The sequence below is a fragment of the Elgaria multicarinata genome, chromosome 2 (genome assembly GCF_023053635.1).
Source record: "Elgaria multicarinata webbii isolate HBS135686 ecotype San Diego chromosome 2, rElgMul1.1.pri, whole genome shotgun sequence".
NCBI classification, from domain to species: Eukaryota; Metazoa; Chordata; class Lepidosauria; order Squamata; family Anguidae; genus Elgaria; species Elgaria multicarinata.
Window position 1 is genome coordinate 90,673,434 of NC_086172.1, and position 24,441 is coordinate 90,697,874.

Consider the following 24,441-nt stretch of genomic DNA (forward strand, 5'->3'; position numbering starts at 1 on the left):
TTTTTTGCCCAACAAATAAGGTCAAAATGTCATAATTCCTAAGGTCCTGCAACACAGTATTATCTGTGTGTATTACTCTATGGGAGCACTACTCCACTGATATAATTCTCTCCCAGTAAATTCATCAATTGCTTTTGATTCCCAGATATCACAGGGGGTTGTTGTTTTTAAAGAAAACAATATATCAGGATGACATTGATATCATTTATGTGCTCACTTCCACAGAATATAAACATTGTCCTTTATTTCATATACCAGACTTCTAGTTTGCCTCAGGATTTGAAAACTTGATTGGGCTACTCTAACTTCTGCTTACATTAATGAGCATTTGTAATGACTTCTGAAGAGAAACACCCTTGAATTTTACTCACCTGTACCCCATCATGTGCAAAGAAAGACTTGGTATCTGCTTCTGTGGCCAAGTGAAGACAAGTAGTTTTGCTCCAATACCGATTTCTTCTCACCAGCAAGGCAAAAGCTCGGTCTTCACTATTGTGGTAGCATTCACTGAACAGTTCTGCCAAGGAAAAAGCAGGCGTGCAGACCAAAGGGAACAGAATGATGTAGAGTGAGAACTGCCTGCATTCATGTGTTTGCGTTTCGAGTAGAGATGTCAAAGCCCCCAACCTGTGTTTGGAGGTGTGTCAACCAGTTCTGGATGGGGTTACACTCCCCCTGAAAGACTGCATTTGCAGCTTGGGGGTGCTCCTGGATCCGTCGCTCCAAATGACAGCTCAGATAGCTGCAACGGCCAGGAGTGCTTCAGCTGATACGCCAGCTGCACTCCTTCCTAGAGTTGGAAGACCTAAAGATGGTAGTGCACGTGCTGGTAACTTTGAAGCTTGACTTCTGCAATGCGCTCTACATAGGGCTATGTTTCTGCCTAGTCCGGAAGCTTCAACTAGTGCAAAATATGGCAGCCAAGTTTGTCACCGGTACATCTAGGGGTGACCATATTACACCAGCCTCAAAATCACTACACTGGCTGCCAAATAGTTTCTGGGCGAAGTATAAAGTGTTTAAAGCCCTACATGGTTTCATTCCAAGTTACCTGTGGGGTCGCCTTCTCCCATACAATCTGCCCTGCACACTCAGGTCCTCTGGGAAGAATTTACTCCAGTCAACAAAAGCAAGGCTGACAACCATTACCCAGAGGACCTTTTCTTTTGCCGCTCCCAGATTGTGGAATGGCCTGCTGGGAGAGATTTATCAACTTAAGAGTCTTCCGGAATGTAAGAAAGCCATAAAGACTGATCTCTTCCGGCAGGCCTACCCAGTTGAATTTCAAGATGCCTTTTAATAATGTGCTGCTTTTAAATAATGTATTAGTTTTATATGTTTTGATTAATTATATGTATTTTATGGTGTTTTGCACTTGTGTTGTACCCTGCCTCGATCCAAAGGGAGAGGTTGTGGTTGTTGTTGTTGTTATGTTTATCCAAACAGAATGCAAGAATCCATTTGTGTCCTTTCCTATTTTTTTTTCTGACACATAAAATTCAGTTCTACTTTGGCTACGAAGATACAGAGATGTATTACAAGCCTAAAGCTATTAATTGCTATGGGTGCAATCCTATGCATGTTTAGAGAGAGAGAAAAAGTCCTTCAAGTCCCAGCATGCCCCAAGGCAGTTTTACAGAAGGAAGCTGGCTGAGGAATGCTGGGACTTGTAGGATTTTTTTTTCTGTCTAACATGCATAGGATTATTCACTTTATGACTTTCCCACAAGGTCACCCATTCTCATATTGAGAATTGCTGACAAAAATTACGGCCATCAAAAGTGATTTCTGATATTCAAAGAGTGCAAGTTTTACTTATTTCATACTTTTAACATTTTGCATATTATTTATTTATTTATTTATTTATTTATTGTTGTGGTCATCCTTCATGGAATAGTTCAGTTCTGTTGTATTTTCCTTTAAAGAAAAAGAGCTTAATTGAAAAAGTATTAGAATCATAGAGTTGGAAGGAGTCTCAGAGGTCATCTAGTAATGGGGGTAGAACTAGTTTGCACAGCCCTTCTTCATGCTTTCAAAGTGGTTTTAATTTTTGTGAACCACCCAGGGAGCTTCGGCTATTGTGCGGTATAAAAATGCAATAAATAAATGAAGATACACTCACCAGGTGTCATTTGACTACCTGTAATTCCAGGTAGTCAAATGACACCTGGAATTACAGGTAAGCATGGTCTAGGAGAACAAAATGAAGCGGGACACAGGCTGATAGAATTTTGCCAGGACAACTCACTGTGCATAACAAACACTCTCTCCAACAACCTAAAAGACGGCTTTATACATGGACCTCACCAGATGGCTGACACCGAAATCAGATTGACTACATCCTTTGCAGCCAAAGGTGGCGGACATCTATACAGACGGTAAAAACAAGACCTGGAGCTGACTGTAGTTCAGATCACGAACTTCTTATTGCACAATTTAGAATCAAACTAAAGAGAATAGGGAAGACCCACAGATCAGTTAGATATGAGCTCACTAATATTCCTAATGAATATGCAGTGTAAGTGAAGAATAGATTTAAGGGACTAGATTTAGTAGATAGGGTCCCGGAAGAACTATGGACAGAAGTTCGCAACATTGTCCAAGAGGTGGCAACAAAAAACATCCCAAAGAAAAAGAAAAACAAGAAGGCAAGATGGCTGTCTGCTGAGACATTGGAAGTAGCCCAAGACAGAAGGAAAGCAAAAGGCAGTGATAGGGGGAAATATGCCCAATTAAATGCAAAATTCCAGAGGTTAGCCAGAAGAGATAAGGAACTATTTTTAAACAAGCAATGCTCGGAAGTGGAAGAAGACAATAGAATAGGAAGGACAAGAGACCTCTTCCAGAAAATTAGAAACATCGGAGGTAAATTCCAGGCAAAAATGGGTATGATCAAAAACAAAGATGGCAAGGACCTAACAGAAACAGAAGAGATCAAGAAAAGGTGGCAAGAATATACGGAAGATCTGTATAGGAAGGATAATAATATCGGGGATAGCTCAGACGGTGTGGTCAGTGAGTTAGAGCCAGACATCCTGAAGAGTGAGGTTGAATGGGCCTTAAGAAGCATTGCTAATAACAAGGCAGCAGGAGACGACGGTATCCCAGCTGAACTGTTTAAAATATTGCAAGATGATGCTGTCAAGGTGATGCATGCCATATGCCAGCAAATTTGGAAAACACAAGAATGGCCATCAGACTGGAAAAAATCAACTTATATCCCCATACCAAAAAAAGGGAAACACTAAAGAATGTTCAAACTATCAGACAGTGGCACTTATTTCACATGCCAGCAAGGTAATGCTCAAGATCCTGCAAGGTAGACTCCAGCAATTCATGGAGCAAGAATTGCCAGATGTACAAGCTGGGTTTAGAAAAGGCAGAGGAACTAGAGACCAAATTGCCAATATCGGCTGGATAATGGAGAAAGCCAGGGAGTTCCAGAAAAACATCTATTTCTGTTTTATTGACTATTCTAAAGCCTTTGACTGTGTGGATCATAACAAATTCTTGGTGGTATGGGGATACCAAGTCATCTCGTCTGCCTCCTGAGTAATCTGTATAATGAACAAGTAGCAACGGTAAGAACAGACCACGGAACAACGGACTGGTTTAAGATTGGGAAACGAGTACGGCAGGGTTGTATACTCTCACCTTACCTATTCAACTTGTATGCAGAACACATCATGCGACGTGCTGGGCTTGACGAATCCAAGGCTGGAGTTAAAATCGCAGGAAGAAACATTAACAATCTCAGATATGCAGATGACAGCACATTGATGGCTGAAAGCGAGGAGGAGCTGAGGAGCCTTATGACGAAGGTGAAAGAAGAAAGTGCAAAAGCTGGGTTGCAGTTAAACCTCAAAAAAACCAAGATTATGGCAACTAGCTTGATTGATAACTGGCAAATAGAGGGAGAAAATGTGGAGGCAGTGACAGACTTTGTATTTCTGGGCGCAAAGATTACTGCAGACGCTGACTGCAGCCAGGAAATCAGAAGACGTTTACTTCTTGGGAGGAGAGCAATGACAAATCTTGATAAAATAGTTAAGAGCAGAGACACCACACTGACAACAAAGGTCCGCATAGTTAAAGCAATGGTATTCCCCGTAGTAACCTATGGCTGCGAGAGCTGGACCATAAGGAAGGCTGAGCGAAGGAAGATAGATGCTTTTGAACTGTGGTGTTGGAGGAAAATTCTGAGAGTGCCTTGGACTGCAAGAAGATCAAACCAGTCCATACCCCAGGAAATAAAGCCAGACTGCTCACTTGAGGGAATGGTATTAAAGGCAAAACTGAAGTACTTTGGCCACATAATGAGAAGACAGGATACCCTGGAGAAGAGGCTGATGCTAGGGAAAGTGGAAGGCAAAAGGAAGAGGGGCCGACCAAGGGCAAGATGGATGGATGATATTCTGGAGGTGACAGACTTGACCTTGGGGGAGCTAGGGGTGGCGACAGCCGACAGAAAGCTCTGGCGTGGGCTGGTCCATGAAGTCACGAAGAGTCGGAAGCGACTGAACGAATAAACAACAACACACTCACCCACAGCAAGCTGTTCATATTTGGCCTCTTTCATTCCGCGCACTACTTCTGCTTCTGTCTCCAGGTGGGACATCTCTCGGACGATTTTACAAGCAACCAGAGCTGCAGCTACACCTTCCTGACCCTGGAAAAAATAGACACCCAATAAAATCACTCAGCTGTTCTTGTTGTCGTAACCATCATCAGCAGCGTCATCTAGTACCATATCTTAAAATAAAAATAATAATCTCTAAGTGGTTTAGATAGTAAGATTAATATACACTAAAATGCATCATAATAAATTCAAATCATATGTCTAAAATAACTAAAATAACAACATTAAAACCAAATACTCAAAACAGTTAAGTCTTCTGGCATCTCTGAAGAGCTAATTTAAAAGGTATCCCCTTTGGGGTGTCTATACAGTGCCACATTGGAAGTTGATTAGCTCAAAAACCCATAGCATCGCTGCTGCAAGGTGAAATAAAAAAACCCTAGATGGGACAGAAGTAGGATGACCATATGAAAAGGAGGACAGGGCTCTTGTATCTTTAACAATTGTATTGAAAAGGGAATTTCAGCAGGTGTCATTTGTATATATGGAGAACCTGGTGAAATTCCCTGTTCATCACAACAGTTAAAGCTGCAGGTGCCCTGCCCTCTTTTAAATCTGGTCACTCTCGTATAGCTCCTGCAACTTTAACTGTTGTGATGAAGAGGGAATTTCACCAGGTTCTCCATATATACAAATGACACCTGCTGAAATTCCCTTTTCTATGCAACTGTTAAAGATACAGGAGCCCTGTCCTCCTTTTCATATGGTCGCCCTATGTGACAGAAGGGAGTATGGGCTATCCAGCCAGGAAAAACCACAGCACCAGCAGCCGTTCCTTTAGTCAAGCCTGCCGCCCACCCCTGCCCTACGTTCCCACACTTACAACCACTGGATAACCCAAACCAAAGCCTGTGTGTGTGTCTGTATGCTCTGAAACAACATGATGACCTCGAGGCGAAGGTAAAAGTCATGGTAAATTGGCACTTTGAAAATGTGCAGTTTTTTGAGGAGGGGACCCTGATGTGGCTGTGAGTTGGCGGTTGCATCGCATAAACAACAGCGTCACTGTGCAGCCACTACAGGGTTAATAGAAGGTGAATTCTGTTCAATGTATATATGTGCAAATTCAATGGCCTGCCCCTTCCTGAACTAGGAAGGCTGTAGTCCAACCAGGTAGGGGAAGGTTCTCGTTCACCCCTTCCTGACCAGCAAACACCATTACAATCACATCTGTAGGTACTTTCAACATGTACTCCTGTATGTGTCTACTCAGAAGTATGCCCCATTGAGATCAATGAGACTAACTCCCTGGTAAATGAGTATAAGTATATGCAACTGTTAAAGAAACAGGATCCCCGTCCTCCTTTTCATATGGTCATCCTAGTTAATTTCCCCAGGAGGAGTGGTGCATACCCCCTAGTTAATTTCTGGCTAGCCTTGAAACCACTGGGCCTCCTGGGTTCAGAAGCCATAGCCGCAGAAACCCCTGGCCAGGGCTTGCATATTCATAATGGTAGGGGGTATGCATAGAAAAGGGAATTTCAGCAGGTGTCGTTTGTATCCATTCAGCACCTGGTGAAATTCCCTGTTCATCACAACAGTTAAAGCTGCAGGAGCCCTGACCTCTTGACCAGATACAAAATTTCACCAGGTGCTGCGTGCATATACATTTTTAAGGCTTATATCGGCTTGTAATGCAAATATGGTGCCTACATTGGCTAAAAAGAATGCAGGTATGAACTGCAAGTGCCTCTCTTCCCCCTTTCTTTTCTGCATTAGCAACTAGGAACATCTCTAGGTGGATTCTACGAAGCACTGTATCACTCCCATCTAGTTCTGTGGGGTGTGTCTATTTCAAGGATGAGCAACTTAGAATCATAGAATAGCAGAGTTGGAAGGGGCCTACAAGGCCATCGAGTCCAACCCCCTGCTCAATGCAGGAATCCACCCTAAAGCATCCCTGACAGATGGTTGTCCAGCTGCCTCTTGAAGGCCTCTAGTGTGGGAGAGCCCACAACTTCCCTAGGTAACTGATTCCATTGTTGTACTGCTCTAACAGTCAGGACGTTTTTCCTGATGTCCAGCTGGAATCTGGCTTCCTTTAACTTGAGCCCGTTATTCCGTGTCCTGCACTCTGGGAGGATCGAGAAGAGATCCTGGCCCTCCTCTGTGTGACAACCTTTTAAGTATTTGAAGAGTGCTATCATGTCTCCCCTCAGTCTTCTCTTCTCCAGGCTAAACATGCCCAGTTCTTTCAGTCTCTCTTCATAGGGCTTTGTTTCCAGACCCCTGATCATCCTGGTTGCCCTCCTCTGAACACACTCCAGCTTGTCTGCAACTTGTCGTCGTCGTCCCCAGGATGTTTTGGCTTACAACTCCTATTAGTCCTCACCACTGGCTCTGCTGGCTATGGCTGATGGGAATTGTAGGCCAAAACATCTGGAAGGCCACAAGTTGCCTGTCCCAGTGCCCCTTGTTCTTTAGGATACCTCAGACTAATCTGGTGATGATGGTGGTAGTAGTTTCAAGTCAGGTGCTGCCCAGAATGGGCTATGGAAGGTGAATTCTTTGGAGGTTTGGGACATGAGCACATTATTGCCATCAAGTCCTATTTCAAGATGCTGTATTTTGTGGGAAGGGTATCAGAAAATTGAGATTTGGGGCTGTTTCTGCTGTTAAAACAGCTTTTTGGTTAAAAATAGGTTAATTTTGAAAGTGTTCTTAGTGCATGGTTCTCATTCTTTAAGGGCGTAATCCTACGTATGTCAAGACAGAAAAAAGGTCCTACAGTTTCAGCATTCCCCAGCCAGCCATGTCTAAACATGTGCATAGGATAGCGTGCTTAATGTTGTTCTCAAGTGTTTCTAAGGGTGCAATCCTATACATTTTAGACAGAAAAAAAGCCCAACAATTCCCAGCTTTCTCCAGCCAGCATAGCTGGGCTGGCAGGGGAATGCTGGGAGTTGCAGGACTTGTTTTCGGTCTAAGCACGTGTAGGATTGCATCCTAACATATCCAACTGTTTTTAACAACAATTTCTATGATAAGAGTTGCAATTCTCTTCCATTTGGCCTTGCGTGTTTGTTTTTTGCACTCTCTGGGGAATCACTCTTTTTCCTGCCATAGTAAATTTAAGGTCTCTTCAGTTGCAGCTCATGCCAGAGAGGCGTGCTCAGGCTGTGTGATGGGAAATCCCTTCCTCCAGTCAAGAATCACAAGGCTGTAGGTACAGGCGGCATAGTTCTTCCCCCCGCTTTTTTTAAAAAACAACAACAAGAGGAAACACAATGTGTTCAGACCTTTATCCTTCATTGTGGAGAAACGAAAATGTCAGAAGATTTCCTGTTCTCCACCACAAGCTGACCTTCCCCACCTCTGGTCAGAATAAGGGGCATAATATGGCATCTCTCAGAGGAAAGGGAAGCATTTAGTAGTTCTCTTTCCCAGTAAGATTGTTGCTTCTTTTGTCTCATCCGGATTGTCCCAGATCCAGTAGCTCAGTGGTAGAATACATGTTTTGCATGCAGAAGGTCCCAGATCCAATTCCTGGCACTGCCAGCTCCAGGTTTTTGGAGGCCCATGGGCAAGGCACCCTCAATAGGCCCTGTCCCTCAGTAAGTCCACCTTCTCAGCCTCATTCATTCTCTCTCTCTCTCATCACTGCTGCCACTTGCTTGCTTGAAAGGCAAAGAGCCAGTGAGCAAGTAGGCAAGGGCATCTGCTGCTCCCCCTTTTTACTGCCACCGTCATCTGGGACAGTATGAGAGGTAAGTGAACAAGCAGGTTGCAACAAGGGAGAGGAGAAGCAAGTCTCGGGGTCCTTATCCGTGGCTCTCTGCATGGTCTTTGGCAGGTGCCTGACCATACCTACCCTTGATGGTGGCCCTGATTCCTGCCATTTTTAGGTAGCAGGGCTGGGAAAGACCTGTGCCTGAGACCCTGGACAGTGGGTGTCATTCAAAGGACACATATTGGGCTAGATGAACCAATGGTTTGACTCTGTGTGAGGGAGCATCACTTTTCCACACATGGTTAGCAAAGGCAGGGCAAGAGGCCCTCCCAAGCAACAGTCTGCAATCCCATTTCTTGCATTTTGTGGGCTGTGGCATTACACAGAGAAGGGACTTGCCAGGCCAAACCACACATTATATGCAAGATCTGTGGTTAGGATCCTCTTTAAAACTTTTTTAAAAAATGTATTAGGAAGACTTTAATGATTTTTAAAACCATATTAAGAAGACTTTCAGCTATGTTATTTTGTTATTTCATGACTGTATTGCTTTTACTGACTTTCTTGCTTTTGAAATTTGCAAGCCACTATGTAAGAAATTATCCTAAAAGCAGGGCTGGCCCTACCATTAGGCAGAGTGAAGCGATCGCCTCAGGCAGCAGAAACTGGGGGGGGGGGCATTGGCAGTTCTGTCTCCAGGTTCTTGTGGGCCTTGGGCAAGGCACCTGCAATGGGCCCCTCCCTCAATGAGTCTACCTTCCCACCACCGTTGTCACTGACTGCTTTTGCTTCTCACCCTCTTTGTCATCATTGCTACCACTGCTTGATTAACAAGCAGAGAGCCAGTGAACAAGTAGGAAGTGGCATCTACTGCTCCGCTTTTTCACCACCACTGTTGTCTGGGCCAGAGCAAGATGCAGGTTACAATGGTGAGAAGGAGCACATCCAGGGTGGCTCTTGACCATGCGCCCCTGCTGGGATGTGAGCCCTTTGCAGGTGCCCCACCATGCCTAGCCTTGACATCAGCTCTGGGCAGTGGTGGCAGCAACCTCCTCTCTGTCCCTCTCTGTTGGGGGACAGAGCTGCGTGTGGCATGCAACCCAACCTTCCTAAACTTAGCCCACTGCCTGTGATGTGGAGGAAAGCACTGTCCCACTGCCAATGCTGAAGTAAGATTCAACTGCCAGTCCAGCTGGCTTCTACATATGAAAAAGGGACAGGGGTGCCATCTTGTTCTTTGCCTCAGACAACAAAATATCTGGGGCCAACTCTGCCTAAAAAAGGCAAGTTATAAAAAAAACCAACAGACATACTCAATATCCGTCACGGGAGAGGGCCCATTCTGGTTCAGGGCCGTGGCACTGAAGGAGTGGAGCCGTAACTTTTTCCCAGTCTGAAAAGCTCCTACCTGTCTCTTTTGCAGGGGAACCAGTATAGGTAAAATTTACATTTGAATTATCTGGCACTGAGCTTACCATAGCCCAGAAGTAGTACGCCATCTTGTGCCGGTTTTGAAGTACTGCCCATAAGAACAGATCTCTCCAAGGATTTTCACTTTTCTGATTCATATCCAAAGAGCCTGGTAACCTTTTCATGTGTATCTTATCCTAAACAAACAAAGAATTGACTACAGTACAATTGTATGCTGACAAACGTTAGAATCCTAACTATCAAAATAGATTAGTGCTTCCAGAGCCATTTTCCCAAAATAAGAGAGACTCTCTGCTCTTCAGCAATCCTTCACAGCATCCACCACCGCCAACACCCTGGCTACATTTCACTAGAGAGGGCAGCTCTGTATTCCTAAAGGGATGAACACACTGAACTGACATCAGTGACATGGGTAGACCACAGCACAGGGATCTGGATCAGAGTAACTAATGCCATTCCCTATCCTAAGAACTTCTAATCTAGAAAAGGGATAAAACCTTTAAACTAAAATATGCCCTTTAAATTAAGGATCATCTGGCAACGAATAGCTACAAAAGCAACCCCTATATATACCTATATGTTTTATGATTCTCCGTAGGGGAAGGCCTCTCTAATGTGGACAAATTTTATTTATTATTTATTGCATTTATATCCCGCCTTTTTCCCTCCAAGGAACCTGAGGTGGCATACACAATCCTCCTCCTCTCCATTTTATCCTCACAACAACAACCCTGTGAGGTAGGTTGGAGCGAGAGTCTGTGACTGGCCCAAAATCAACCAGTGGGTTTCCATGGCCAAATGGGGACTAGAACCCGGATCTCCCAACTCCCAGTGCAGTACTTTAGCCACTACACCACACTGGCTCTATTCTATTCTCTCAAAGTGTGTGGATGAGAGGCTTTGTATGGCTAGGATGGCCAGTGAATAATTGCCAAAAAGAGGGGGTGCATCACTAAAAAAAGAGGGCAAAAAAGTCTACTGTTTTGTGTATTATTGTAAGCCTCCTTGGGAAGGATTCTGCCCTGAAAGGCAGCTAAGAAATGTTTAAAATAAATAGTCTACTGATTTGCATATGGTATTTTATATGTCTATATATACAAATTTAGACAAAATTATTTTAATTTAAATGGAAATTACCTCTCACCATAGTGTGGAAGATTGTGATCAGGGTGACCTGCGTGCCTGCCTATTCAGTCAGCTGCCCAGATGCTAATTGTTGATGGGCAACCGTTTCCATGGTTTATTTTCTTTAAACTGGAACTGGACAGGAGGGACCTTCAAATAAAGGATTGTTCTCTCTAAAAAAGGACACTTGGCCACCCTATCATGCCCCAAATGGAACCTCTCTGTGCGTAAAATGCAAAACTAAAGGCTTCCCAGCTCCCTTAAATTAGCCCCTTAGATTATTTTTTGGTTTAGGTTTGGGATGACCCTGAGATAATTTATTCACTGTCGATGTTGAGTTAAAAGGGCACCTGTGTCCTGGATACAAATGCTGCATGAAATATGGTGCAAAGAAGCTGCAATTACCCATATGATCCAGCTTTTTGTTATATTAATTTTGTGCTGGCAAAAAAGGCTGCACTCTTCAGCAGACACCAATTAATGATGTTTCATTAAAACTCCAACAAGTCTCTGTACAGCCTAGCATGCAAAGGCTAGCCCATAAACCCAAGAACAAACAATTTAAGCCCTTCACTGATTCCTTTATGCATAGAAAAAATATCTCAGCATTTGGATTCTTAGGCTTGATCTACAGTTTACCTATCTTCCCATCAAGGAACAGCACCATGCCTGGATTCCTGATTTGGGATTTTGTGACTAGTAGAGAGACCATATGAAAAGGAGGACAGGGCTCCTGTATTTTTAACAGTCGTACAGAAAAGACTAGAGAATTTCAGCAGATGTTATTTCAATGCATGAAGCTCCTGGTGAAATTCCTCCTTCACCACAACAGTTAAAGCTGTAGGAGCCCTGCCCTCTTGACTAGATACAAAAGAGGGCAGGGCTCCTGCAGCTTTAACTGTTGTGATGAAGAAGGAATTTCACCATGTGGTGCTGCATGCATAAAAGCGACACCTGCTGAAATTCCGTTTTCGATACAATTCCCTGTCCTCCTTTCCATATAGTCACCCTTTTCATATAGTACAACAAGAGCATTATGTTTTTGCACAATACTCTCAGCTTCAGTACAGAAGCAATAGATCTCATGTCTATACACAATGGAAGGAGAAACAAGCATAGGGCATTTGTGCTTTTGTTTGCCACAACAATTTGTTAAGAACCTGTTTGGAGATATGCTCCAAAATAGGAAAGAAGGAGCACACCACAATATGAAGCTTTAAAAATAAATAAATCACCAAACAACATAGGCAGGGGTTAAGGATATTTGTCATCCATCACTGAGAACATCCCAGAACAATATTCAATGAATATACGTGACATTGATGTAACCACATTCCAGAAAAATACAATAACAATGGATAAGCTCCCAGGGGAAAATAACTGATTCCATTGTCGTACTGCTCTAACAGTCAGGAAGTTTTTCCTGATGTCCAGCTGGAATCTGGCTTCCTTTAACTTGAGCCCGTTCTTCCATGTCCTGCACTCTGGGAGGATTGAGAAGAGATCCTGGCCCTCCTCTGTGTGACAACCTTTTAAGTATTTGAAGAGTGCTATCATGTCTCCCCTCAATCTTCTCTTCTCCAGGCTACTTTCTCTACTCCTCTGAGATTTTAACTTACAGTGCTAACCTGTGCATGGGCTAACCTACTGAGCTGAATGGAACACACTCCAATGTAAGGGTGAGTAGGATTCCTGCCTGAAACTCAAGCCTAAACACACTTAGTAGAGAATAAGCCTAACTGAGCTTAATGGGACTTCTGTCTGAATTAACTAGCTAATGCAAATTTGCACAAATCTCCTCCAAGGCGGGGGTAGGGGCAGGAAAAAAATCCACCCCAAATCTGCATTTTCATACATCATACTATGCATAGGGGTGGGGGAAATGCACGTTCTTGATTGATTTTTTTTTCCATATTTTTGTACAACTGCCATTTGCATACAATTCTTGGAAAGTTTTTTAAAAAATGGTCTGCAAGTCCACAGATTCTGTGCAACTTGAAAAAGGCAGTCTGTTGCAGAATCTGTGGTTCAGATTCGTAGAAATCCAAACTCATTTGTATCCGTTATGGATTTCTCTGACATCCCCACATGGTTCACCATCTTTAAACTGGAATTGGACAGGGCATGCCTTCAAATAGAGGGCTGTCCTCTGTAAAAGATGACACCTGGCCACTCTATGACAGGATTATACATTACATTTCCACACTGGTACTACTTGAAAGTGTACCTCCCATCTGTGGCTTCTTGGCCCTGAAAATAATTGAACTGTGTGGAGTGATGGGATTAGATAAAGGTTCCCAGAGGCCCTGATAAGGTCCCAGGCCTTGTGCTAAACACTCCAACTTGTCTTTGAGAAACTTACAGCTTTCTTTTTGCCTCCAGACTTTGGGTCTTGGTAGAAACCTCTGCAAGCATCATGAAGAAAATCCTTCAGCACCCTGGAAACTTCATGAAGTGTAAAGAGCAGGCAAGTATCCGTCACTTCCTTGTGCTGTTGACCACTCATCCCTGCCAAAGTGAGTTTGTTTTCTTCATGTTTTTTAAGCAGAAGTGTATAGAGGAGACACTTTGGCGAGATGGTACAGTAGAGTCTCTGAAGCCGGCTGTAGGTCAGGAAGTCATACATGTTGGCCCCGTTATCAATAAATAACTTGACAAATTCTGGCTTATCATTCACCAGGGCATCCATCATCACTTCCTCCAGGTCACATGACTAGGTTTAAAAGAAATGCAAGGGAGGGGGGAACGTTAGGAATTGCGCCATCCTTTTCAAACGTACAATGTCACATGTAAACCTGGACTGAACAAGCAAAAACATGGCAACGTGAATATTCTGTTCTCCTGCCTAGAGAAAACAACCAGGAAAAATTGGGGAGGGGGGGGGGTCAGGAAAAATTGGAAAAAACAAACACCTTTTTCATTCTCCTCCCAGGGGAGATATAGCTCCTAGGTTGGACAGGACAAATAGAACTGCAATGCTGCAACCAGTCTATGCTTTAATAGAGGACAGCAACAAGAGAGGGGGCTTTTTCTGTGGTGGCCCCCCAATTGTGGAACAATCTCCCTGACGAGGCCCGCCTGGCACCGACATTGTTATCTTTTCAGTGCCAGGTCCCAGGCATTTAGCAATATGTAATTAGCCTGGGTTTGTTCTTGTATGTTTTTGTGGAAAATTGTATGTTTTTGTGATGTTAAATTTTTGTAGAGTGTTTTTATCATATGTAAACTGCCCAGAGAGCCTTGGCTATGGGGCGGTATACAAATGTAGTAAATAATAATAATAATAATAATAATAATAATAATAATAATAATAATAATGATAAATAACTAAAGCAGGTAAAAGAGCTCACCTTCCATTCAACATCTCCGTTGAATATTTCACTCTTCGCTATGTCCACTCTGTTCCAGGCCACAGCCAGCTTCAGTTCATCCAGGTATTCTTGAGCTTCCTGACTATGACTCTTACAGGCTATCACAATCATAAAATGAGAATAAATTCACTAATCCTGTGCATGTTTACTCAGTGGTGAGTCTCACTCAGTTCAGTGGGGCTTACTTCCAAGTAACTGTGCATACAATTACAGCCTCAAACTCTTAAACGTGAAACAACATTTTAAAATGGACTTTATCTCTGTTACTTTGAATCTTTTCCTTTCAAGTTTCCAGTAAAAATCAACCCAAACCTGTCTACCCATTTTAAATAGCCCTCAGTTGTCAGATATGTCTTGTGTGTCACCAAGCAAAAATGAAAACTTTTTAAATCCCATGGGAGACAATTAGGCATCTGTTTAACTCTTCCATAAAAATTAATGTGATATAAATATGCTTAAATTACCTGGAATTGTGTTCATTCTTATTTCATAGGAATCCTTTTGTTTTAGAAAGTGAAACTTCTTAAGAGAACTTTAAAGGCAAATGCCTTTGGGGAAAGCAACCAACATCATTTATACAATGACCAGGTTTGCAGGTCATTATGCAGCCCATGATGGGTTATTTAACCCATGCCAAGGCATGCTTGGGGGTTGTCATGTCATGCAAACCCAGTGAGCATGGGCTGTGAGAGGGTTAAAACAACCCTCATATAACCTATGCTTGCCGGGTTCACATGACATGGCAATCCCCAAGTAAAGGTTGCATGTTCAAAATGGCAGGCACACACACACACCCCTCAACTTTATAAATCTTATTCCCGCTATCCTCCCTTCCTTGCTTCATATTGTTAATTTTTCTCTGTCCTCTGGTTCATTTCCTTCTGCTTTTAAACATGCTACAGTCTCTCCCATTCTCAAGAAACCTACTCTTGATAGGCTATCTCTGTCTAACTACCGACCTGTCTCTTTGTTGCCTTTTGTTTCAAAGATCCTGGAGCATGTGGTCTACTCTCGTTGTCTTGACTTTCTTTCTAGTAACTCTGCTCTGGATCCTTTTCAATCTGGATTCCGTCCTTTGCATTCCACTGAAACAGCCCTTACTAAGATCACCAATGATCTTCTTACTGCCAAGTCTAAAGGCCTTTATTCCGTTCTTATTCTCCTTGATCTAACTGCAGCCTTTGACACGGTTGATCATGATCTTCTCTTAGATTCCCTTCATAACCTTGGACTTTGTGGCTCTGTCTATAACTGGTTTGCCTCCTATCTAGCGGGTCGCTCTTTCAGCGTGTTGGCTAATGGCAGCTCGTCTTCCTCTTTTCCCCTTTCAGTAGGGGTTCCGCAGGGCTCGGTGCTTGGCCCGTTGTTGTTTTCTTTATACATGTTGCCCTTGGGTAAGCTTATTCAATCTCATGGCCTCCAATATCATCTGTATGCCGATGATACACAATTATATCTTTCATCTCCGGAACTTTCTCCTGATGTTCACGATCGTATCTTGGCATGTCTCTCAGATATCTCAGTCTGGCTGCTTCATCGTCGTTTGAAACTTAATATGGCAAAGACTGAATTGCTTGTTTTTCCTCCTAAACCTTCTCCTCATCTCTCATTCTCTCTTACTGTCAATGATGTTACGCTTACTCTGGTCAATGAAGCTCATAGTCTTGGCTTTATATTTGACTCCTCGCTCTCCTTTATTCCTCATATTGAGGCAGTAGCTAAATCCTGTTGTTTTTTCCTGTATAATATTGCCAGGATTCGATCATTTTTGTCTGTCTCTTCTGCCAAGACGCTTGTTCATGCACTGGTTATTTCTCGGTTGGACTACTGCAACCTTCTTCTCTCTGGCCTTCCTTCTTCTCACATCAGTCCGTTGGTCTCTGTCCACCACTCTGCCGCTAAGATCATCTTCTTGGCTCGCCGCTCTGACCATGTCACTCCACTTCTGAAATCTCTTCATTGGCTTCCAATCTACTTCAGAATCCAATAGAAACTTCTCCTGTTGACCTTCAAAGCTTTTCACGGTCTAGCTCCTTCCTATCTCTCCTCTCTCATCTCACACTATTGCCCCGCTCGTGCTCTTCGCTCCTCTGATGCCATGTTTCTCGCCTGCCCAAGGGTCTCTACTTCCCTTGCTCGGCTTCGTCCCTTCTCTTCTGCTGCCCCTTACGCCTGGAACGCTCTTCCAGAACATTTGAGATCTACAAGCTCAATCGCAACTTTTAAAGCTCAGCTAAAACCTTTTTTTTCCCCTAAAGCTTTTAAAACTTGATGTTGCTCGGACTTTATACTGTTAGTTTTACCCTACCCTGTGCCTGTTTACCCTACCCAGTGCCTGTTTGCATTCCCTTCTCCTCCTTATTGCTTTACTATGATTTTAGTAGAATGTAAGCCTATGCGGCAGGGTCTTGCTATTTACTGTTTTACGCTGTACAGCACCATGTACATTGATGGTGCTATATAAATAAATAAATAAATAATAATAATAACTTCACCATGGATTAATTTTTTGTGAACCACCCAGGGAGCTTTGGTTATTGAGCAGTATAAAAATGCAAAAATACAAATTAATTAATTAATTAATTATATAAATAACCCATTGTGGGCCTTTGTGTCATGCGAACAGCCCTAACGTGTCAGGAGAACTATCTGTCTATGTAATTAAAGAGGACAATAGTACATGCTACTTGCCACTGGTGAAGCATCATTTTGTTATACACCCTCTCTATCATAATTTTCAAGTTTCCATCACCTGTCACAACAGGAACCAATACCATGAGCTATGTAATTAGTTAAGACATTGTGTGGTAATTACTTTATTAATTTTGGTACACATATATATTATTAAGTAAATGCAGTTTTATGAAGGGCTGGCCCTATCATTAAGTAGTTTGAGAATGATTGCCTCAGAAGCCAAATTTCAGGGTACCATTAAATAGGGAGTAATTCTAAGCCTGCCAAAGGTTGGAATTGGGACTGCTGGAAGCAGTATAAGTGCTGCTTTGCTGACAGAGAGGGAGGCCCACAAGCAGAACGGCACTGACACCGTTGGAATCGCACCCCACCTCAGCACACCTGCAGAAAGCTCCACAGGAATTACGGAGAACAAACCATGGCATTTCAGGCGCCCTGTTCAGAAGGCACCTTAAACCACGGTGGTTAAGGCTTTAACCATGGTAGTTAAGGCTTTTTTGTTAACCACTGTGGTTTAAGGTGTCTTCTGAACAGGGCCAGGGGCATGTTGGGGGCTTGCCAGGGGTGGCTGGTGATCTGTAGGATTCTCAGACAGAAATGTCAGAGAAATCTACAATGGATTCAAATGACTTTGTATTTCTGCGAATCCAACCTGCGGATTGGATTTGTAGAAATATAGTCACAAGGACTTGTAAACTGGGTTTCCCCCCATTTTTTTTATTTTTTTATTACTTTTGACGGGGATTTGTGCATATGAACAATTGTGTGAGTGCTCATTAGTGCAAGTGCACATTTGCAAGCAGGAATGAAATTCTTATACATCCCTTAATTTTTTTTAAAAAAAAAAATCCGTCAATGAGCAGATAACAGAATGAAAGACACCTCGCAATCTACAAAACAGAGAGAAAATGGATTTAACAATATCTGTACATTCCTATTGTCAGCCCCCTTCCCAAATCCTCCCTACACTGTACTATCTCTGGTTAATTCCCTCCCATTGACCACAATGTGGAAGTAGAAAATCGTTTCGCCCCTACCTCCGACCCAGGCTGCAGAGAGCTGGTAGAGGTAAGGAAGGGTCATTAGTTCTGCCATAGAAATTTTCACCCCACATTCACCCCACAATGAAGCCTTGCTCTGTTTGTTTATGGTGACATTTGGATGCTCTACCTCTGGCACTAGAACGTCTTGTGTTATCTCTATTTGTGAAATATCCTACCCAGGAAGGCTCCAAGATGTTTAAGAGCTCCATTGGATGAGCTTTTTTTTTTTTCATGCTCATTTCTGGCCACTCATGGATTCTCGTGGGTCCCTCTCACAATGTCATCTGCCTCTTGCGTTCCTTCTTGCCTTCTTTGCACCACAAAATAATACCCCAGTACGTCTGACTTATTTTTAAAGATGGAAGTTCTTGCTATCTCCTGCTATGTGCAGGAGAAGCAGCAGGATCAAAACAACCCACTGAATGCACATTGTTTACTTTCTTTTTCGAAAGAGGAAGTAATCAGGGACAAATGCTCATGTGGAGAAGCAACGGTAAGCAAACACGATTTTGTTCTTAGAGTTTCGGACATCCCGTCCCATTTGACCAAGCATTTCATTTGCAATAGACAATCCAATGGTTTTTAGTATTGTTTTAATGTTTTTGAATGTTTTAATTGGAATTGGTAGTTTTAACTTTTATTGGCCAAATCTACATTACTGTAGCTGTAACATTATAGATAGCTCTGGATGACGTCAGTGATCACGTGATGTGTTCCTTATAATGTTATACAGAAAGGTTTTGTACCATTTTACCTTTCGTTGTAACACTTCTGTGTCGTTAGACTTCTTTCAATGTGCTCCGTTGTTATGATGTCTTCTGTGTCGCATTGTGAAACTAATGTCACATGATCCCTCACCGGGCTTCCTGTACACGCCTTCAGTAACCGTTGTTAGAACTGGTGAATGGAATGTGTTAAATCTTTCTCATTTTTAAAACATTTTTTCCATGGCATTACATGCAACCTACCTTGAGTAAAAACTTTTTTTAAAAAAAAAATATTAAAGGATGTGCATATGCACATCTGTAATTTATTTATTTTTAAATAAATTAAATTATGCGCATATGTGCATCCTTTAATATATATTTTTTTTAAAAAAAAGTTTTTACCCAAGGTAGGTTGCATGTAACGCCACGGAAATAATGTTTTAAAAATGAGAAAGATTTAACACATTCCGTTCACCAGGCATCCCTACACTTTCCTCAAGAGACAGACAACTCCGACAATCCACAAACCACTCTTTCTGAAGAACTCCCACCACAAAGATTTGAAATTAAGAGCATGCGCATAAAGGAATGTTAGCTAGAGAGGCGCGGAAAATACAAAAACAAGGAAGTGGGAGGCGCAGAGAAAGGACAGTCTGGGAATTGCAAGGATCACAGAAATGAGAAGAAGAAACAACACAGACAACGGGGCAACAAACAGTGTGCTCTGCAACAACGTTACAAGAAAAGGTAAGTAACGCTACTGAGCAACGGTATACAAGGTAGTGATACAAGTTACAACGGCTCAAAAAATCGATATAAGCAGAAGTGTAGATCCACACATTGTTTGCCACAATATGTGTCTAAAAGAAAAGCAGTCTGAAAGCCCCATCACATCTAGGTCAAATGCGCAGCTCCCGTCACTTCTCTGCCGCCGCTCCCACGTTGCTTCCTGAAAACAGGAAGTAATTAGCCCCATTCGGTCCAGTAGAAGAGAGCAGTGACCAGACTTTCTCGGGGAGGGGGGGGGTTGCAGCGCAACAAAGGCCAAAAGGGGCGAAAGACATGAGAGAGGCAGACAACGTCATGTGAGTAATCTATGAGTGCCCAGTAACGAGCATGCAGTAAAATGCTCGTTGGATGGAGCTTTATATTTAAAATAAATCAGGAGCTACTCAGCAAGGCATGGCCATGGTGGGGGTAGACAGCATTGATTCAAAATATGTTACCTTTAACCAGAGCTTTCAAAATGACTGTATCCAGTTCTTCTGAACCTTCTTGTTCAAAGTTATGTACTGTCAGAAGTTGCTGCTGGGCAACAATGCTTTGGATCTAAGAGGTTAAAACAGGTTAATGTTCCCCGCCAGCCATTTCATTAGAAGCAGAATTAAAATATACAACTATTCATGCTTTTGTCATTCCTTCCTGAGAGATGTTGGGAGAAAGCAACATATTTGGGGGCACCATTAAGGACAAATAAGTGGACTCATCTCAAAGTAATCAGTGCAAGTGTAACTCAGGCAAAGTCCATTACTCCAGCCCTGTTTAGTTCCAGACTTGACTACTGCAGTGTGCTGTATGTAGGGCTGCCTTTAAATAAATATAGTCCAGAAAATTCAGCTGCTACATAATACAGTAGCTTGAATAATAGTGGGAGCTAGGCAGTCAGACCATATAACACCTACACTGTACCAGTTGTACTCACTGCCTATTTATTTCCAGGCCCAATTTAACATGCTGGTAATGACCATCAAAGCCCTACATGGTTTGAGACTAAGTTATTTGAAGGACCATTCATACCCATATGAACTTATGTAGGCCTTGAGATTGGCCTCAGCAGCTCTGCTCATGGATCCACCATAGAAATCTAGTAAATTGTTAGGGGTGAGGGAGACGGCCTTTTTGGTAGTAGCTCCACGTTTGTGGAATTTCCTCCTAGAGAGATACAAATGGCCTCCAATATATTGACTTTTAAGGGAACCCTAAACACCTTTTAATTTCAAACTGTTTTTAATGTGTCATGTTCTGTGTGGTTAAGTAACTGCTATTACTTAATGTTGGAATTTCTTAGTTTTATATTGTGGTTTATTGACATCTTGTGCATCAGAATCCTGACATAGGCCACCTTGAGAGGGTTCTGCCATGAAAGTCTTCATATTAATGCTAAATATTGAAAGAAAGAAAGAAAGAAAGAAAGAGAGAAAGAAAGAAAGAGTAGTAGATTAGAGATCCAGAAAGGTGGCACCTAGACAATAAGAGGAGATAGGTGTTCACCAAATACTTCCCCTAGTCTGGGAATCTATTTTATGTTTACCAAGAAAGAAACTTACTACTTCAGTCCACTGAAGAATGTCCTTCCACAAGAAATCTTCTGTGGGCAATTTCTCTTTTAATAGTTTTTTTACCAGCTGTGGCACAATTAAGTGTGGCTCATTCATTACCGCAGCTAGGATATCAGCTATGCCACCAGATCCAGCCAAAATGAGCCAAGGGGCAGAATTTTCCAATCCCCTGCAAATTCGCTGTTCAAAAAACAGGAACAAAAAAAGATGAGACCAGACATGTTCAAATGAATGCAACCCTATACATATCTACTCAAAAGTAAGCCCAACTGAGTTCAGTTGGACTTGCGACCAGGTAAGCATGTATATGATTGCTGCCTAAATTAATATTCTCAACCATAATGTTCAGACTGGATAACTTAACATTCACTTTGTAACCTTTGTAGGTTACTCCTTGTAATCTCTCTTTGCATAAAGCTAAAATTCCTGGACTAAACTGGGATTCATTTCTCCAAGGCCCGATCTACACCTCGTTGTGAAGTCGCTTCCGTGCGCGGTTTTTTAATATGCACCTAAATGAAGCACGTCTTTCTTTGCTGTCTCTGGCGCTTTTTCTTTCGTTTCATTTTGTTGGAGTGGTTCACACTCTTCTAAACTGCTGTCCCTTCCTTTGCAAGTGGGTTGGAATCAATGAAATGAAATCAATGGGATTTACTTTTAAGTAAGGGAACCTGCAGATATGTAGTTTATGAACTTGAAGATGCACAGCTTCGCATGATCAAAGGAATGGAAGAACTTACTTTGAGTAAACTCCACTGAACAGGGACAGTTTCATTCATTACTTTTTTGAGGGGGGGGGCAGGCTTAGGCAAGTCTACTCAGAAGTAAGCCTCATTGAGTTTGGTGGGGCTTACTCTCAGGTAAGTGGGTTATTTATTTAAAGGGCAGAATGGAACAAACCGAGAGTCTTACTTCTGAGTAAACACATATTACAGTTCTAGAGAGTCACGGAGGGCTCGAGTGTGTGCGTGTGCGTGTTTGACAGATGGAGCGTGTATGTGAGATGCACCGTGTGAGTAGGGGAGAGGAAGAGGGAGAGGTGCCCTTTCCACAAGGCTTGGACACCAGCTGTCTCCGCAGTTGGCTGAGGATACTAATCCCGGGAGGGCTGCAGCGGAGCTTCTTTTCTTATTCCAAGTGTTTCTTATAGCCTGGCTTTGGTGGATGCTTGTGACGTTCTCCCTTGCTCCCCCCTTTTTTAAAAAAATTCCTCAAATCCCGGAAATGTTATTGGAAGTGGAAAGGCAACAAAATAAGTCTGGGCGGAGCGGGGCGGTGAGGAAACAGCGAAGAAATGTTACACACACTGGAAGAAGGAATGCATTAAATTGACTTAAGATGGAGTAAATAACGGCACTCAAAAGCCGGGAAACTGTGATTTTAAAGTAAGGCTGTGTGTCTCGAGGAGCTTTCGGGCGCGCTCGAGGCACACGGAAGCGACTTCACAACGGACATGTAGATCGGGCCCATGATCAGTGCTGCTGCCAGCCAGCTCCATTGAGCAGTTGCCCCAGCAGCAGCAGCAGCAGCACTGATAAGGATGCCAGACCCACATAGCTGGAGTTGCCACTCACATGTTGCAGGCATTGCTCTGTAGGAAAATTAAAATGGTGGTGGTGCTAGTAAATCCAGTAGCTTTGACCTGTTGGTCTTGTCAGTACCAGACCAAAAATAAAATGAAGTAAAAATTAAAGGGCCTGAGATGAGAAGCAGTGATCCCCCCAAGGACTTGGACACCCAGGCATGCCAAATGGGTGTGCCTACATTTGTACCTAGCAGAGACTACTATAATTGAGTCTGCCTAACACTTCCTGTTGTCCATCTTAAGACTGTAACAAAGTTGGGTGTCATCTTCATGCCCATCTTTCCCTTCCTTTCCCAGATTGAAATGAGTTCTAGAGAACTCAAAAAACTGCTCACTACTTTGTGGTATTGTTTTTGCTCCTAAGAAAAGTATGGCACTACTAAATTCGTTTACTTTATTTTGCAGTCCATCGATTTAGATCATTTATTTGCATGGGTCTATACTTTGTCCTTTGTTGTTAAGTGCAGAGTTGCAGAATATTTGTTTAAATAGCTCCCTCTGGGCAGTTTTGTGATCTGCCCAGACAGCTTCGGTGACTGAGCGGTATAGAAACGTAATAAATGTGTAACCTAAAATTCTTTTAGTTAAACAAAATAATTAGCTTCTTACCTCAAGTATTTGAGGTCTTCCATTCACAAGTAAGCAGAGCACAGGGATTTCAATGCTACCTGTTCCTGGGTTGATAAAAGATTGAACATTTCAGTTAATAACATCCATGAAATGGATGCATTTTTACCACCTTATCAAACGCATTCGATTACCGCCTCTGTTCATTTGTTTCCTCTAATCTAAGAACATGCCTGCATCTATCATCATCACTGCTTCATCATGGCAAGAAACAGCAGAATGGGCTGTGAGATATTTAGTATCTTTTTGAAAGGCAATGGGCTAGCATGGGACTAACCAATTGCAAGCCTATTCTACCCTCTGTGTAGCCATCAGAAATTGCATTGGACTGTTATTGGCCTCCTGTGCTGTTCTGGCTTCTTGCAGTCTAGGTCCATAATGCTCAATATGTCGCTAAGCCAGCCTTCCCCAACCTGTTGCCCTCCATTATGGCTAGATCTACACTACTGCTTCATAGCAGTATTGAAGTGCACTGATAACTGCTGGGGCACAATCTACACATTCCATATACTGTTTTCATGGACAGTCATCAGATGGGGGGCAGGGAATCATAGATCCCTACTATTGCTTCTCCGCCCCCCCTTCTGTCCCGCAATACTTGTACAGAAGTTGCTTTAAGGCTCAATCCTATGCTTGTTTAAACAGAAAAAAAGTCCTACAACTCCCAGTATTCCCCAGCTATGCTGGCTGGGGAATGCTGGAAACTGTTTCTTGGGGAATGCTGCGAGTTGTAGGACTTTTTTTCTGTCTAAACATTTGTTTTATTTATTTATTTATTTAAAACATTTATATCCCGCCCTTTATCAATAAGATCTCAGGGCGGCATACAGATAAAAGCATACAGTATAAAAACAGTAAATATACACAGTTAAAAACAAATTAAACCATAAACCAAGTTAAAACAATATATAATTTCAAGAGTGAGCCCTTAGATTCTGTTGCTGCCTCCAGATGAATGATTGTCTACATGCAGCATCTTGCCACATTGATTGGAGATTTTTCTCTATGTAACCCTGGAAATAGAGCACATGCTTTGTAGAAGGTCCCAGCTTTACTCCTTGGCATCTCCCGGTAGCCATTTTCTCCATGTAACCATGGAAAAAAAACACCTCCTAACCTATGTGGCCAACTGCTTATTAAAGCTGATTGTTGATCAAAGCTGTCTCATGTGCAAAAGCCATAAAGCCAAAAGAATGTCACAGCTATTCTT

General features: G+C 42.6%; 1 protein-coding gene across 1 annotated transcript in view; it reads right to left on the reverse strand.

The window, feature by feature from the left end:
* Positions 1-24,441, reverse strand: part of TRPM5 (transient receptor potential cation channel subfamily M member 5) — a gene marked incomplete at its 5' end in the record, with an annotated part of 55,237 nt that overhangs the window by 24,379 nt on the left and 6,417 nt on the right. The window contains 8 exons of the mRNA XM_063118412.1: positions 372-517; positions 4,546-4,669; positions 9,785-9,916; positions 13,228-13,578; positions 14,216-14,334; positions 19,907-20,009; positions 21,008-21,199; positions 23,214-23,278. Of these exons, the coding sequence (XP_062974482.1) occupies positions 372-517; positions 4,546-4,669; positions 9,785-9,916; positions 13,228-13,578; positions 14,216-14,334; positions 19,907-20,009; positions 21,008-21,199; positions 23,214-23,278 (1,232 nt within the window). The remainder of the gene's footprint in view (positions 1-371; positions 518-4,545; positions 4,670-9,784; positions 9,917-13,227; positions 13,579-14,215; positions 14,335-19,906; positions 20,010-21,007; positions 21,200-23,213; positions 23,279-24,441) is intronic.